This window comes from Microcaecilia unicolor, chromosome 6, assembly GCF_901765095.1.
Source record: "Microcaecilia unicolor chromosome 6, aMicUni1.1, whole genome shotgun sequence".
Taxonomy (NCBI): Eukaryota; Metazoa; Chordata; class Amphibia; order Gymnophiona; family Siphonopidae; genus Microcaecilia; species Microcaecilia unicolor.
This window is the reverse complement of record NC_044036.1, coordinates 3,956,210-3,974,290: the sequence shown is the minus strand read 5'-3', so window position 1 is coordinate 3,974,290 and position 18,081 is coordinate 3,956,210. Positions and strand designations below refer to the sequence as shown.

At 43.5% G+C, this 18,081-nt stretch overlaps 1 protein-coding gene across 6 annotated transcripts in view; it reads left to right on the top strand.

Moving 5' to 3' along the window:
• The window catches only part of SZT2 (SZT2 subunit of KICSTOR complex), a 484,798-nt gene that overhangs the window by 45,689 nt on the left and 421,028 nt on the right, over positions 1 to 18,081 (top strand). For all 6 annotated transcript variants that reach the window (XM_030207429.1, XM_030207428.1, XM_030207430.1 and 3 more), the window contains exons 5-6: positions 5,536 to 5,698; positions 6,475 to 6,581. In XM_030207429.1, coding sequence (XP_030063289.1) covers positions 5,536 to 5,698; positions 6,475 to 6,581 — 270 coding nt within the window. The remainder of the gene's footprint in view (positions 1 to 5,535; positions 5,699 to 6,474; positions 6,582 to 18,081) is intronic.

The following is an 18,081-nucleotide window of genomic DNA, read 5'->3' as shown; positions in this document are numbered from 1 at the left end:
TGGCGTTAGGTTGTCTAAAAGTTCAGGTTGTGACTTTGCCTGTTTCAGGGGCCGACTACAGAAGACTTCTCTTGCAGCCTACCTTGGATATCTTTTGATTCTTGTGGGTAATGGGCCGGTTTTGGCTTTCATTTCATACACTGTCCAGAGTGGAACCTTAATTTAGTCCTTTGGGCTCTTCAGAAACCTCCTTTTGAGCCACTTTATAAGGCCTCATTAAAGATCTTACACTAAAAACATCTTTCTTGGTGGTTGTTGCATCAGCATACAGGGTTTTGGAGCGTCAGACTCTATTGTCAGGATCCTTTTCTTCGCCTTTCAGAGGTGGGGTTCTCCGTGCACATAGTTCCTTCCTTTTTTCCAAAAGTGGTATTGGCTTTTCATCTCAACCAATCTGTGGCGCTTCCATCCTTTTGTAGAGAGGACAAAGAGGCTTGATATTCTTCCTTGAAGCTTCTTGATGTGTGTAGTGTCCTCATTAGATATCTGATAAACAGAGGCTTGGTCTCATGGCTTCCAAGCCCACAGTTGTTGGATGGCTGACAGAGAGTATCACGTCAGCCTTGTGGGCTGTCAGACTTGTGAGTTCTTGTACCAAGTAGAGCGCTGCTGAGCCCGGTACTCAGACCAGGTTCTGCTTGGCGGCTGGACAACCTCGGGTTTCACCTGCGCTGACCACCATTCCTCAGAGGTTGAGCCCCTAGGTGCGGGCGGCCTGCAGGGCTTACGAGACAGAGCAGGAAGCGGGGTGGTGAACGTAACGACCAGACAGGCAGCAGGCAAGGGAGTAATCCAGGAATAGGATTTAGGATAGGGGATTAAAGATCTCTTCTGGTGACAGGTCCAGAGAGTGGTGGGAAGGTTTTTCCTTTGCAAACTTCTATGAGGTGTATTTTCAAGGCACTTAGACTTACAAAGTTCCATAGGTTACTATGTAATATTGTTAAGTCTGAGTGCTTTGAAAATACACCTCATAGTCTTACAATAATTGTTAATTGTAATTTAGACACGACATTTGAAGTTGCCAAATTGGTAAAATCTTTGGTTACTTTGTCTTGCTTAGACTACTGCAGTGTCTTGTATCTGGGTCTCCCCAAAAATGTGTGGATAGATTACAAATACTTCAAAACATAGCAGCAAAACTTATTTAATTTAGGACTAAATGTAATAGTTACTCCTTTATTAGGAGAACTGCATTGGCCAGCAGTTGCAGCCAGAATTGAATGTAAAGTTCTTTGTGTTTCTCATAAAATCTTGTATGGCCTAGGGTCAGCTTATTTATGTTCTTATTTTAAGTTAAGATCTTCCATCCCCTTAATCATTTTGGTTGCCCTTCTGTGAACCTTTTCTAATTCTGTTATATCTTTTTTTAAGATTCGGTGACTAGTATTTCACACAATACCTCAAGGTGTGGTTGCACCATGGAGCAATACAGAGGCATTATAATACTCTGTCTTATTATCTATCCCTAAAAACATAAGAATAGCCATACTGGGTCAGACCAGTGGTCCATATAGCCCAGTATCCTGTTTCCAACAGTGGCCAAGCCAGGTCACAAGTACCAGACAGAAACCCAGTTAGTAGCAACATTCCATGCTACTAATCCCAGGGCAAGCAGTTGCTTCCCCATGTCTGTCTCAATAGCAGTCTATGGATTTTTCCTCCAGGAACTTGTCCAAGCCTTTTCTAAATCCAGATATGCTAACCACCATTACCACATCCTCTGGTAAGTTCCAGAGCTTAACTATTCGTTAAGTGAAAAAATATTTCCTCCTATTGGTTTTAAAAGTATTTGCATGCAATTTCATTGAGTGTCCCTTGGTCTTTGTAATTTTTAAATGAGTGAAAAAATGATTTACCTCCACCCGCTCGACACCACTCAGGATTTTGTAGACCTCAATCATATCTCCCCTCAGCCATCTGTTTTCCAAGCTGAGTGATACAGAGACATTATAATATCATTGCTCTTATTTTGCATCCATCTCCTAATAATTCCTAGCATCCTGTTTGCTTTTCTGGCCACTGCCACCGCACACTGAGCAGAAGATTTCAGTATATTGTCTACAACACCACCTAGATCTTTTTCTTGAGTGCTGACTTCTAAAGTGGACCCTAGCATCAGGTAACTATGAGTTGGATTATTCTTCCCAATGTGCATCACTTTGCATTTGTCCACATTAAATTTCGTCTGCCATTTGGATGCCCAGTCTTCCTGCAATTTTTCACAATCCGCACGCATTCTAACAGCTTTGAATAGTTTTGTGTCATCTACAAATTTAATCATCTCACTTGTTCCCGTTAATTCTATTAACTTTGTATTTCAAATTACTATGTAAGCCACATTGAGCCTGCATTATGTGGGAAAGCGCGGGGTACAAATGTAATAATAATAATAATCATAAGTATGTTAAATAGCACCGGTCCCAGTACAGTTCCCTGTGGCATTCTACTGTTCACCCTCCTCCACTGAGAGAAATGGCCATTTAACCCTACCCTCTGTTTTCTGTCCATCAACCAGTTCCTAATCCACAACAGAGCATTGCCCCCTATCCAATGTGTTTTTAATTTTCCCAGGAGATACACTATATCAACCGGCTCACCTTTATCCACATGTTTATTCAACTAAATGTATCAGATTGGTTAGGCAGACTTCCCTTGGATGAATCCATGTTGACTGTGTTCCATGAAACCATGTTTGTCCATGTGTTCAGTGATTTTATTCTTTATAATATCCACTATTTTGCCTGGCGCTGACATCAGTTTTAACTGGTCTGTAATTTCTCAGATCTCCCCTAGATCCTTTTTTCAAAAATCAGCGGTACATAAGTAATGCCATACTGGGAAAAGACCAAGGGTCCATCGAGCCCAGCATCTTGTCCACGACAGCGGCCATTCCAGGCCAAGGGCACCTGGCGAGCTTCCCAAATGTACAAACATTCTATACATGTTATTCCTGGGATTTTGGATTTTTCCAAGTCCGTTTAGTAGCGGTTTATGGACTTGTCCTTTAGGAAACCGTCCAACCCCTTTTTAAACTCTGCTAAGCTAACCACCTTCACCACATTTTCCGGCAATGAATTCCAGAGTTTAATTACACGTTGGGTGAAGAAACATTTTCTCCGATTTGTTTTAAATTTACTACACTGTAGTTTAATCGCATGCCCCCTAGTCCTAGTATTTTTGGAAAGCGTGAACAGACGATTCACATCCACCTATTCCACTCCACTCATTATTTTATATACCTCTATCATGTCTCCCCTCAGCTGTCTCTTCTCCAAGCTGAATAGCCCTAGCCTCCTTAGTCTTTCTTCATAGGGAAGTCGTCCCATCCCCGCTATCATTTTAGTCGCCCTTCGCTGCACCTTTTCCAATTCTACTATATCTTTCTTGAGATGCGGCGACCAGAATTGAACACAATACTCAAGGTACATTGATCACCTTCCAATTTTCGGGTGCTATGAATGATTTTAACAGGTTACAGATCACAGCAGATCTGCAATTTCATGTTTGAGTTCTTTCATCAGTCTGGGGTGTATACAGTGGTGTGCCGGAGCTGGCTCGCAAGAGCCGGTTGTTAATTTTTCTGACATTTTGCGAGCCGGTTGTTGAGGCAGGGTAAGCCGGTTCGCGGCACCTCTCCTCCTCCCCCCCCCCCCCCCCGGCAGCCACCTTGGTGGTCTAATGGATTCTTCAGGGCCCGGGTAGGAAAGATCCCCAGTCTTTCCTGCCCGCTGCCGGCACTGACCCTCCACTGCCGCAGCCATTTTAAAGACGATGCGGCAGCAGAGGGTCAGTGCCGGTAGCGGGTAGGAAAGACTGGGGATCTTTCCTACCCGGGCCCTGAAGAATCCATTAGACCACCAAGGTAGCGGGCAGGAAAGAATGCATTAGACTGCCTGCCTTTAGGTACGTGCTGGGACCCTGCGGATCGGGGGAGCGGGGAGGAGGCCTGGAGTAGGTGGGGTGGGGACCATAGGGAGGATAGTCAAAAAAATATTTTCAAACATGCTGGCTTGTGCATACGGTTGTGTACAGAGGAAGTATAATAACGGAATAACTTTTTACCAGGGGAGCGGGGAGGAGGTCTCAAATAGGTGAGGTGGGGTGGGGACCGTGGACCGGATACTGTTAAGAAAAAAAATGAAAGTTGAATTTTCAAACATGCCGGCTTGTGCATACACACACACACAGAAGTGTAATAAGGCAATAACTTTTCATAGGTGGAGTAGTAATTTGTTATATATCATAATTGGTGTGTCATTTGGAGGGGCTGGTTATATTGACACCCTAACCCTGTTATATTGGTGCAGAGATTTTTTTTTTCTCCTGGTAAAGGGCTTCTAAAACAGACATGTTATGAGAATCAGGTGCTCAACGTTCAGAGTTTCTATCTATTTACTTATTTATGGCATTTTATCCCATATTAAACATGAATTAGATTGGAACCTGGGAGCATGCAATTTTTTTTTTCTTTTCGTGGCGAGAGGTATAGCCAGCTCTGCAATTTGGGGGGTGAGGGCACAGAGATGGGGGAGCGCAGAGGTGGACCGGGGAGAGAGCCTGTTGTTAAAAAGTTACCAGCACATCACTGGGTGTATACCATCCGGTTCAGGTGATTTGCTACTCTTTAATTTGTTGGTTTGACTCAGTATATCTTCCAGGTTCACCGAGATTTCTTTCAGTTCCTCTGCATCATCAACCTTGAAAACCATCTCTGGTATAGGTAGATATCTTGCATCTTCAGTAAAGACCGAGGCCACAAATTCATTCAGCATCTCTGCTATGGCCCTGTCCTCTGTGAGTGCTCCTTTTATTTCTTGATGCTCCAATGGTCCCACGGATTCCCTCATAGGCTTTCTGCTTCTGATATACCTGAAAAATGTATTACTATGAGTTTTTTGCCTCCGAGGCAAGTTGCTCTTCGTATTCACTTTGGCCACCTTTATCAATGGTTTGCATTTAACTTGCCAGCTTTATGTTGCTTTTTGTTTTCTTCATTTGGATTTTTTTCCCATGTTTTGAAAGATGTCCTTTTGGCTCTAAACCTCTCTCTCTCTTTTCCCATTAATCATGCTTGGTTATTTGCTAAATTTTTGGGAGCATCGAGATTAATTCTTTGTTCAGTGTAATGCAAAAGGATTTGTTTTTTAAGTGATGTTTTTTATAATCTTATTGTAAACTGCTTAGAGCGAAATGGCACAGGCAGTATAGAAGTGCTGATTCTATTGTATTATATTTATGGTTTTGCAAGGAGATGTGTGACCAGTTGTTTTCATACAGCATGAGAACGTCTAAAGTGGTCTTAAAATGGCTGTAGAAACACAGCAGCTGGTTTTCAGCAGTCAGAACTTTGTAGTCTTCCATCTTTTAACCAAAATTTAGCATGAATTGTTTTCTTTGCAGAACCAGAAGAGACTAGCACAGAAGATTACTGGGAGGAAGTATGGGGGTGTATAAATGTTGCTGGTTTTATAGTTAAATATTATGAAGAAAAGTAGTGCATAAATTCATAGTTGTGGTTTTTTTGAGTTTCAGGTACAGGCATACCCTCTGAGTGAGGACAGTCCTACAGACTACGCAGGAACGTCTGCAGATAAAAAGGTGGGCGTGTCCATAGTAACGGCGGACATAGGACTGGTCAGCATGATTCGCCAGGGAATCCTGGCATTGCAGTTACTGCCTACTAATTCCAGTGCAGGTCAGTGTTTTTTCACATGGTCTCCTGCCAGCCCCTTATGCTCACAGGCATGCACTACTTCCACCGAAAAGGATATATTGTGGAATTTGCCCTGGGTGGGGGGAGAGGGAGGAGCTGGGTTTTTGTGTGCAGTATTAATGGAAAGGTATCTTGAGTGGGAGTGTGGGCTCTGAATACTGTCTTGAACTTGAAGGATGTTTATTTATTTATTACATTTGCATCCCGCACTTTCCCCACTAAAAGCAGGCTCAATGCGGCTTACATAGTAATAGGTAACACAGAATTTTGTTATGTAAAGTAGGAAATTAAGTATAACATACTAATGATGGGTAGTAATAGGATGGATGGATGGGTAGGTAGAGATAGGTGATAGAGAGGAAGGTAAGGTGGGAGATAGAGTCTTTCGGTATATGTAAGGTAGATGGGTTCATAAGATTAATCTGGGTCTTTTGGGTAGGCTTGCTTGAATAAATGGGTTTTTAATGCTTTCCTGAATGGTAGGTGGTCATGGATTGCTCAGATAGGTCTAGGGAGAGAGTTCCAGAGTTGGCTGCCCAGGAAGGAGAAATTAGATCCATAATAAGTTTTGTACTTGAGACCTTTACTGTTGGGTATTGCAGGATGAGGTACTTTCGCGAGGATACAGACATGTTTCTTGCTGGGAGGTCAATCAGATTTATCATATTATGATGAACCCCCTTGCCTGGGGCTGTGTCTCATAATAAGGTCAGAATGACACCAGGAAATATTACTCAAATAGGAAAATGTCTTTGCAGGTATAATAATCATTACAGATGGCGTGACCAGTGTTCCTGATGTTGCTGTGTGTGAGACGCTGTTGAATCAGCTGCGCAGTGGTACTGTCGCCTGCTCCTTTGTACAGGTAGAGTTCTTCTTCCTTAATGAGTGTCCACACATTTATTTCTTATAGGATGAAATGGATCTTAATAAACTATAGCTGCAGATAACTTTAGATAGTGTCTTGTTCTGCCGAGGCAGACCCCCCCCCCCCTCCTTTTCTTTCCTATTAGTGGCATTAGTATGACATTTTCGGCAGTGAAGGAACACCTTTGACTTAAAGATCCATGAGTAACATGGAATGAATGAGTCCCTTTTACAAATTTAGTAGGTAATTGGTCTAGCAGGTAGTAAACTTCTGAGGTTTTAAGAGAAGAATCTAATTATAGGCCTTTTTCTTTCATTACAGTTAGAAATGATAATGTACAGAGAGAGGTTAATCCACGTAGATTTTACTGGCTTTGAAATGATCAAACGGTGTATATCAGGGACAGTTACAAATCAGTGGCGCCTATATTTTTCTCAACATGTTGAATTGAAAATGTGCGCTGGTGCTGACGGAAGTCTGCTCTCGTGCTGCTTTCGCTCCCCCTGCGCCGTCAACCTAGCTCCGCTTCTGTTACAAATACGCTATAGACCTGATATAATGCAGGCACAGGGTCCAAAGTTTTTGACTCTGTTGTGTCAAAATTACAGGTCTTAGATGGATAATTGCTGATATCAAACACTTCCAAACACTGAATACATTACATTTTTTGATAAACATCAAATAAAAATCAATGTATATCTTCCTTTTTATTCTTTACATCTACTGATGTATTACAGTATAATGAAATATTAATTTGGAAATACCAACAAACCAGTCCAAGGCTAAAACAACTAAACATGGTAATATTACCATCTAGAAAAAAAATGGTAAACATTTATGAGTACCTTTTTGACAGAAGCATTGGAGTTCATTTCAGTGCACTGGGAGATTTAAAAAGGCGTCTAGTGAAAGCTGTTGGGAAATTCCTTGTTTCCACTTCTTGGCAATTTCAATAATTGATTTTATTTAGTTTTTTTAGTGAGTTTTACAACAGTTAATATAAAAAATCAGTAACATATAAGAAAACCGAGAATTTAATTATAAAAATATTAGAAAAAAATACATAATTCTGAGTATGTAGCTGGAGTACTGAAGAGATAAACATTAGTTATCAAATGGTGACCATAATTTCTGAAAGTGATGAAGGCTGTGAGCTTTCAATGCAACAGATTCTTCATAAGACCTACATAAGTACATAAGTAATGCCACACTGAGAAAAGACCAAGGGTCCATCGAGCCCAGCATCCTGTCCACGACAGTGGCCAATCCAGGCCAAGGGCACCTGGCAAGCTTCCAAACGTACAAACATTCTATACATGTTATTCCTGGGATTTTGGATTTTTCCCAAGTCCATTTAGTAGTGGTTTATGGACTTGTCCTTTAGGAAACCGTCTAACCCCTTTTAAAACTCTGCCAAGCTAACCGCCTTCACCACGTTCTCCGGCAATGAATTCCAGAGTTTAATTACGCGTTGGGTAAAGAAAATTTTTCTCCGATTTGTTTTAAATTTACTACACTGTACTTTCATCGCATGCCCCCTAGTCCTAGTATTTTTGGAAAGTATGAACAGACGCTTCACATCCCCTTGTTCCACTCCACTCATTATTTTATATACCTCTATCATGTCTCCCCTCAGCCGTCTCTTCTCCAAACTGAAAAGCCCTAGCCTCCTTAGTCTTTCTTCATAGGGAAGTCGTCCCATCCCTGCTATCATTTTAGTCGCCCTTCGCTGCACCTTTTCCAATTCCACTATATCTTTCTTGAGATTTGGCGACCAGAATTGAACACAATACTCAAGGTGCGGTCGCACCATGGAGCGATATAATGGCATTATAACATCCTCACACCTGTTTTCCATACCTTTCCTAATAATTCCCAACATTGTATTTGCTTTCCGAGCCGCAGCAGCACACTGAGCAGAAGGTTTCAGTGTATTATCGACGACGACGACACCCAGATCCCTTTCTTGTCCGTTACTCCTAACGTGGAACCTTGCATGACGTAGCTATAATTCGGGTTCTTTTTTCCCACATGCATCACCTTGCACTTGCTCACATTAAACGTCATCTGCCATCTAGCCGCCCAGTCTCCCAGTCTCGTAAGGTCCTTCTGTAATTTTTCACAATCCTGTCGCGAGTTAACAACTTTGAATAACTTTGTGTCATCAGCACATGTAATTACCTCGCTAGTAACTCCCATCTCTAAATCATTTATAAATATATTAAAAAGCAGCGTTCCTAGCACAGACCCCTGAGGAACCCCACTAACTACCCTTCTCCATTGTGAATACAGAATACTGCCCATTTCACCCCACTCTCTGTTTCCTATCCTTCAACCAGTTTTTAATCCAAAATAGGACATTTCCTCCTATCCCATGACCCTCCAATTTTCTCTGTAGCCTTTCATGAAGTACCTTGTCAAACGCCTTTTGAAAATCCAGATATACAATATCAACCGGCTCCCCTTTGTTCACATGTTTGTTTACTCCTTCAAAGAATTGAAGTAAATTGGTCAGACAAGATTTCCCCACACAAAAGCCATGCTGACTTGGTCTCAGTAATCCATGTCCTCGGATGTGCTCTGTAATTTTGTTTTTAATAATAGCCTCTACCATTTTCCCTGGCACCGACGTCAGACTCACTGGTCTATAATTTCCCGGATCTCCCCTGGAACCTTTTTTAAAAATGGGCATTAAATTGGCCACCCTCCAATCTTCTGGTACCACGCTTGATTTTAAGGATAAATTGCATATCACTAGCAGTAGCTCCGCAAGCTCATTTTTCAGTTCTATCAGTACTCTAGGATGAATAACATCCGGTCCAGGAGATTTGCTACTCTTCAGTTTGCTGAACTGCCCCATTACGTCCTCCAGGTTTACTGTGAATCAGTAAGTTTCTCCAACTCGTCCGTTTGAAATATTATTTCCGACACCGGTATCCCACCCAAATCTTCCTCGGTGAAGACTGAAGCAAAGAATTCATTCAATCTCTCCGCTATGTCTTTGTCTTCCTTGATCGCCCCGTTTACCCCTCAGTTATCCAGCGGCCCAACCGATTCTTTTGCCAGCTTCCTGCTTTTAATATACCGAAAAATATTTTTACTATGTTTTTTTGCCTCTAATGCTATCTTTTTTTCGTAATCCCTCTTGGCCTTCTTTATCTGCACCTTGCATTTGCTTTGACACTCCTTATGCTGCTTCTATTTTCAGATGGTTCCTTCTTCCACTTTCTGAAGGCGTTTCTTTTAGCCCTAATAGCTTCCTTCACCTCACTTTTCAACCAGGTCGGCTGTCTTTTGGAGTTCCGTCTTTCTTTTCTAATTCGCGGAATATGTTTGGCCTGGGCCTCCAGGATGGTATTTTTGAACAGCGTCCATGCCTGTTGTACAGTTTTTACCCTCTCAGTTGTCCTCCTAAGTTTTTTTTTCCACCGTTCTTCTCATTTTATCATAGTCCCCTTTTTTAAAGTTAAACGCTAACGTATTTGACTTCCTGTGTAATGTTACTTCAAGGTTGATATTAAAACTGATCATATTATGATCACTGTTATGAAGCGGCCCCAGTACCATAACGTCACTCACCAGATCATGCGCTCCACTAAGGACCAAGTCTAGAATTTTTCCTTCTCTCGTCGGCTCCTGCACCAGCTGCTCCATAAAGCTGTCCTTGATTTCATCAAGGAATTGTACCTCTCTAGCGTGTCCCAATGTTACATTTACCCAGTCTATATTTGGATAATTGAAGTCACCCATTATTATCACATTGCCCATTTTGTTTGCGTCTCTGATTTCTTTTATCATTTCTGCGTCTACCTGCTCATCCTGGCGAGGCGGACGGTAGTACACTCCTATCACCATTTTTTTCCCTTTTATACATGGAATTTCAACCCACAATGATTCAAAGGTGTGATTTGTGTCCTGCTGAATTTGTAATCTATCTGGGTCAAGGCTCTCGTTAATATACAATGCTACCCCTCCACCAGTCCGGTCCACCCTATCACTACGATATACTTTGTACCCCGGTATGACAGTGTCCCACTGGTTATCCTCCTTCCACCAGGTCTCAGTAATGCCTATTATATCCAATTTTTCATTTAGTGCAATATATTTCAACTCTCCCATCTTATTTCTTAGACTCCTAGCATTTACATGTAGACATTTCAGAGCATGTTTGTTGTTCCTATTTGTCTGCTTAGTACTGGACACTAGTGATTTGCCATCTTTTGTCTGATCTTTAGTTGTATTTAAGGGCACCTGGCCTACCACGGTCTGTTGTGCAACCTCACTATCCAGAAACCCTATCTTCCCTGTTTGTGAGGTATCTTTGCAAGATACCTTATCCCGAACCATGCGCTTTTGAGCGACTGTCGGCCTTCCTCCCTTTTCTAGTTTAAAAGCTGCTCTATCTCCTTTTTAAATGCTGATGCCAGCAGCCTGGTCCCACCCTGGTTAAGGTGGAGCCCATCCTTTCGGAATAGGCTCCCCCTTCCCCAGAATGTTGCCCAGTTCCTAACAAATCTAAAACCCTCCTCCCTGCACTATCGTCTCATCCACACATTGAGACTCCAGAGCTCTGCCTGTCTCTTGGGCCCTGTGCATGGAACGGGTAGCATTTCAGAAAATGCTACCCTAGAGGATCTGGATTTGAGCTTTTTACCTAAGAGCCTAAATTTGGCTTCTAGAACCTCTCTCCTACATTTTCATATGTCATTGGTACCCACATGTACCAAAACAGCGGACTCCTCCCCAGCACTATCTAGAATCCTATCTAGGTGACGCGTGAGGTCCGCCACCTTCGCACCAGGCAGGCAAGTCACCAGGCGATCCTCACGTCCACCAGCCACCTAGCTATCTATATGCCTAATGATCGAATCACCAACTACAACAGCTGTCCTAACCTTTCCCTCCCGGGCAGCACTTGGAGACATATCCTTGGTGCGAGAGGATAGTACATCCCCTAGTGGGCAGGTCCTGGCTTCAGGAGTACTTCCTACTTCACCAGGGTGATGCTCTCCTTCTAGGAGACCTCTCTCCTCCAGGGTAGCACAAGGGCTACCAGACTGGAGGTGGGACTTCTCTACAACATCCCTGTAGGTCTCCTCTATGTACCTCTCTGTCTCCCTCAGCTCCACCAAGTCTGCTACTCTAGCCTCAAGAGAACGGACACGTTCTCTGAGAGCTAGGAGCTCTTTGCATCGGGCACACATATATGACATCTCACCAACTGGGAGATAACAATACATGTAACACTCAATGCAAAAGACTGGATAGCACCCGTCTCGCTGCTGGACTGCTGACTCCATCTTAGTGTTTTTGAGTTTTTCAATAATTTAAAACTTGCTACAGTATTAAGGATATTAGCCTAATATAAAAGTATCTTTTAGTTTATATAGTATATTGTATGATTTATTTAGTGTTTCCTTCTTAGATGGTAATGAAATGTAGTTAAAACTCTGTAAGAGCACTCCTTGCTTGTTACTCTAATTACAATAACTGACTATAAATGAAGAGTTGTCCTAGGGGTGGGTGGGAAGACTAAACTAGACCCTGCAGTGGCTGTTAGATTCTATCTGTTAATGCTGTGGTACAAAGCTTTTAAAACTAAGTGGAAAAGACTATGGAGATTAGATGTTATTGTTATTTTTCTAGTGTAGAACCGTGATATGAGAAGACATCAAATATCTTATGGAAAGGGTCTGAATTCAAAAGTCCTGGAGTAGCAGACTGGAGAATAATAGTTTGGTAGGAAATATGATAATTTCTAATAGGTGTTCACATTAGGACGGTGAAAAAATAAGTGAGAGAGAGAACCGTCTGCAGCCAAACAGGACCCAACATGTAGATGGAAGGTGATTTCTTGTGACTTTTGCTATTTTAGGAGTCGATTATCCATTATGAAAAAAGAGGACTGTGAGATTCCTATAGACAGTGTTGGACGGTTTGTTTTGGACCAGAAGAGTTTCCAGTATCTGTTGGAAAATCAAATTCATTTTCCCAGGCGTTCTCCCCTTTCTTACATGGGTTAAACATTCATGAAGCTGCTTATAAGTTTTGGAGACTTTTTTGGCACAATAACTGACAGAAGTAGAAGAGATAAGTTAGAGGAGGATATAGAAGGTGTGGTGAAGGATTTCGATTTCTCAGTTCAAACCATTTTTATTGATTTTTTTCATATAAAGAGAACAGTGGCTGAATTAGCAAATGCAGTCAGAACAATAACAATAATTACCATCCTGGAAATAACAGTTAACATGTCGCAACCCACACGCTGCAGCGACAGAGGTAGGGTGGATCAGTGGCCCGATAAAGGAGGTTGCTGTATCATCAGCAGGTGGCATCCCCTACCCTAAACTGGGACACAAGGGAGCTGTAGGAGCCTTGAGGACCTGATTTGTGCACCACAGCGGAGCAGAATGTCGGAGATGCCTGAAAGAAGCCCACGGAGTGCACTGAGGGAGGTCTGCACTGAAGGCTGCACTTACAGACTGTGAAGTGGGTGACTTGTCAGATAGCATGCCACTCCTCTTCCCAGCGTCTCATCTGACTGCTGGCGGAAAACAACTCCCACACGCTCAGCACACCGCTCTCTTTCCAGCGCCTTGGCTGACTGCCGGTGGAAAACAGCCTCCACACGATTAGCATGCTGCTCCTCTCCTCCCAGCGCCTCATCTACCCACCGGTGGAAAACAGCCCCCACATGCGATGAGGCCTAGAAACCAGACCGAGGCTGAACAACGCAGAAGCCAACATCTTTCCCCCCTCCAAGCACCCACAACTCCACTCCCAGTGCAAGGGCTGACAAGTAACGGACGAACACAGCCCATGCATACATGCCCCCAGACCCCACAAGTCACGCAGAGAACCATCCAAACACGGGGCCTCTAATGCTCAACCCCCATCAGCAGTACAAGGATCATTTTAGCAACACGACCTCCACCCACAGAACAAGCCTAGTGTTGCCAGCAGGAGCAGCGAGGGTACGGGAGCAGAGGGAGGACAACCCTAATGCTAATAACATCTACGGATGCCCTTACTCGAGAAATAACCAACAAAATACCAATACTATGCAACATGCATTGCCCAGCAGGCAGAGCCAACCTCTTCCCTGGTAGAATCCAAACAACCGGATGTGCCACTCCAAAAAATGAAAATCATTCAATCGACCCCCAAGCACAACAGAAAACCAGAAAGGAAACCAAGAAACACAGAAGTCCAAATAAACGCCAACTAACAAAAATAACCACAGTCACGCTACCAGAAGATGATTATCTACCAATACCCAATGGGTTACATCAACACCAGATCAGTGGTAAACAAAACAGAAACAATAAAAGACTGGATAACCAATGAAGACATTGGCTTGGCCTTCCTAAATGAAATATGGATCCACAAGAAAGAAGACCCTATTATTCTGGTCCTATGCCCACCAGGCTACAAAATCTTACACTGGACCAGAAATGGGAAAAGAGGTGGGGGTATTGCAGTGCCATACAGATCCTTTTTAAAGGTAGAAGCTATAGTGGAATTCATAACGCCACAACTGGAAATCGCCTCAATTAGAATCGAGGACCAAACTACTCAACCAGTTATGCTGCATCCTATTCTACAGAACTCCCAGGAAACTGGAAAACGACTCAAACCACCTTCATGGAGTTCATATCAAACATTTGTACAGCTAATCCCAACACTATATTAGTAGGAGATATTAACCTCCACTTCCTTAGCTCCAAAGACTACAACAAATTCCTCAAACTATGGCACTTCCAACAACCAGCAGTAACCGCCACCCACATCAAAGGCCATGACGTAGATCTACTAGCTTATAGATTCTCATAAGTACATAAGTATTGCCATACTGGGAAAGACCAAAGGTCCATCAAGCCCAGCATCCTGTTTCCAATAGTGGCCAATCCAGGTCACAAATACCTGGCAAGATCCCCAAAAAGTACAAAACATTTTATACTGCTTATCCCAGAAATAGTGGATTTCCCCGAGTCCATTTAATAATGATCCATGGACTTTTCCTTTAGGAAGCTGTCCAAACCTTTTTTAAACTCTGCTAACCTAACTGCCTTTACTACATTCGCTGGCATGTGATGAAGCTACAATGTAGTAAATTTAAAACGAATCGGAGAAAATATTTCTTCACTCAACGTGTAATTAAGCTCTGGAATTCGTTGCCAGACAATGTGGTAAAGGGGGTTAGCTTAGCGGAGTTTAAAAAAGGTTTGGACGGCTTCCTAAAGGAAAAGTCCATAGACGGTTATTAAATGAACTTGGGGAAAATCCACTATTTCTGGGATAAGGAGTATAAAATGTTTTGTACATTTTTGGGATCTTGCCAGGTATTTGTGACCTGGATTGGCCACTGTTGGAAACAAGATGCTGGGCTCGATGGACCTTTGGTCTTTCCCAGTATGGCAATACTTATGTACTTATGGCAAAGAATTCTAGAGTTTAATTACACGTTGAGTGAAGAAATATTTTCTCCGATTTGTTTTAAATTTACTACATTGTAGCTTCATCGCATGCCCCCTAGTCCTAGTATTTTTGGAAAGCATAAACAGATACTTCACATCTACCCGTTCAACTCCACTCATTATTTTATAGACCACTATCATATCTCCCCTCAGCCGCCTTTTCTCCAAGCTGAAGAGCCCTAGTCGCTTTAGCCTTTCTTCATTGGTGGGATACAAATGCAACAAATAAATCATTTTAGTCGCCCTTTTCAGCACCTTTTCCAATTCCACTATATCTTTTTTGAGATGCGGTGACCAGAACTCAATATTTGAGGTGTGGTCACACCATGGACTGATGCAAAGGCATTATAACATCCTCATTTTTGTTTTTCATTCCTTTACTAATAATACCTAACATTCTATTTACTTTCTTAGCCGCAGCAGCACACTGAGCAGAAGGTTTCAATGTATCATCAACGATGTCACCTAGATTCCTTTCTTGGTCCATGACTCCTAACGTGGAACCTTGCATGATGTAGCTATAATTCGGGTTCCTCTTTCCCATATGCATCACTTTGCACTTGCTCACATTAAACGTCATCTGCCATTAGACGCCCAGTCTCCTAAGGTCCTCTTGTAATTTTTCCACAATCCTCCCGCTTTGAATAACTTTCAGGGGCATTTTCGAAAGAAAAGGGCACCCATCTTTCAACACAAATCGGGAGATGGGCGTCCTTCTCTCAGGGTTGCCCAAATCGGCATAATCGAAAGCCGATTTTGGGCATCCTTAACTGCAGTCTGTCGCGGGGACGATGAAAGTTGACAGGGGCGTGTCGGAAGCGTAGCGAAGGCTGGACTGGGGCATGCTTAAGAGATGGGCGTCCTTGGCCAATAATGGAAAAAACAAGGGCGTCCCTGATGAGCATTTGGTCGACTTGGTCCATTTTTTTTTCACAACCAAGCCTCAAAAAGGTGCCCAAACTGAGCAGATGACCACTGGAGGGAATTGGGGAAGACCTCCCCTTACTCCTCCAGTGGTCACCAACCCCCTCCCACCCTAAAAAAAACTTTAAAAACATTTTTTCCCAGCCTCTATGTCAGCCTCAAATGTCATACCCAGCTCCATGATAGCAGTATGCAGGTCTGTGGAGCAGTTTTAGTGGGTGCAGTGCACTTCAGGCAGGCGGACCACGCCCATCCCCCCCTATCTGTTACACTTATGCTGGTAAATGTGAGCCCTTCAAAATCTACCCGAAACCCATTGTACCCACATGTATGTGCCCTCCTTCACCCCTTAGGGCTATGGTAGTGGTGAACAGTTGTGGGGAGTGGGTTTTGAGAGAGATTTGGGGGGTTCAGCACACAAGGTAAGGGAGCTATGCACCTGGAAGCAATTTGTGAAGTCCACTGCAGTGCCCCCTAGGGTGCCCGGTTTGTGTCCTGGCATGTAAGGGGGACCAGTGCACTACCAATGCTGGCTCCTCCCACGACCAAATGCCTTGGATTTGGTTGTTTTTGAGATGGGCGTCCTCGGTTTCCATTATGGCCGAAAACTGGGGACGGCCATCTCTACGGTCGACCTAAATGTTGAGATTTGGGCTTCCCCGACCGTATTATCAAAACGAAAGATGGACGCCCATCTTGTTTCGATAATAGCGGTTCCCCACCCTTCGCTGGGACGTCCTTACAGATGGGCGCCCTTAGAGATGGTCGTCCCCGTTCGATTATTCCCCTCTTTGTGTCATCAGCAAATTTAATTACCTCACTAGTTACTCCCATCTCTAGGTCATTTATAAATATGTTAAAAAGCAGTGGTCCCAGCACAGACCCCTGGGGAACCCCACTAACTACCCTTCTCCATTGAGAATACTGACCATTTAACCTGCCAACCAGAAACACAACAGGATCAACACGAACATACCTAAATCTCCACTACCCAAACTGCAAAGGACTCAAATACAAATCAACCTATGCATCCAGCTTTTCCTACATAAGCACACAACTATGGAACGCATTACCAAAAGCCATGAAAACAACTTATGACCACCTAAACTTACGGAAATTATTAAAAACTAACCTGCTCAAAAAGGCATACCCTACCGACCCAACTTAAATGCCTGTACCCTGCAACACAATGTAACATAGTAACATAGTAGATGACGGCAGAAAAAGACCTGCACGATCCATCCATTCTGCCCAACAAGATAAACTCATATGTGCTACTTTTTGTGTATACCCTACCTTGATTTGTACGTGTCCTCTTCAGGGCACAGACCGTATAAGTCTGCCCAGCACTATCCCCGCCTCCCAACCACCAGCCCTGCCTCCCACCACCGACTCTGGAACAGACCGTATAAGTCTGCCCAGCATTATCCCCGCCTCCCAACCACCAGTCCCGCCTCCCACCACCGGCTCTGGCACAGACCGTATAAGTCTGCCCAGCACTATTCCCGCCTCCCCACCAGCAGCCCCGCCTCCCACCACCGGCTCTGGCACAGACCGTATAAGTCTGCCCAGCACTATCCCCGCCTCCCAACCACCAGCCCCGCCTCCCACCACCGGCTCTGCCACCTAATCTCGGCTAAGCTCCTGAGGATCCATTCTTTCTGAACAGGATTCCTTTATGTTTATCCCACACATGTTTGAATTCCGTTACCATTTTCATTTCCACCACCTCCCGCGGGAGGGCATTCCAAGCATCCACTACTCTCTCCGTGAAGAAATACTTCCTGACATTTTTCTTGAGTCTGCCCCCCTTCAATCTCATTTCGTGTCCTCTAGTTCTACCGCCTTCCCCTCTCTGGAAAAGGTTTGTTTGCGGATTAATACCTTTCAAATATTTGAATGTCTGTATCATATCACCCCTGTTTCTCCTTTCCTCCAGGGTATACGTGTTCAGGTCAACAAGTCTCTCCTCATATGTCTTGTAACACAAATCCCATACCATTCTCGTAGCTTTTCTTTGCACCGCTTCCATTTTTTTAACATTCTTCGCAAGGTACAGCCTCCAAAACTGAACAGAATACTCCAGGTGGGGCCTC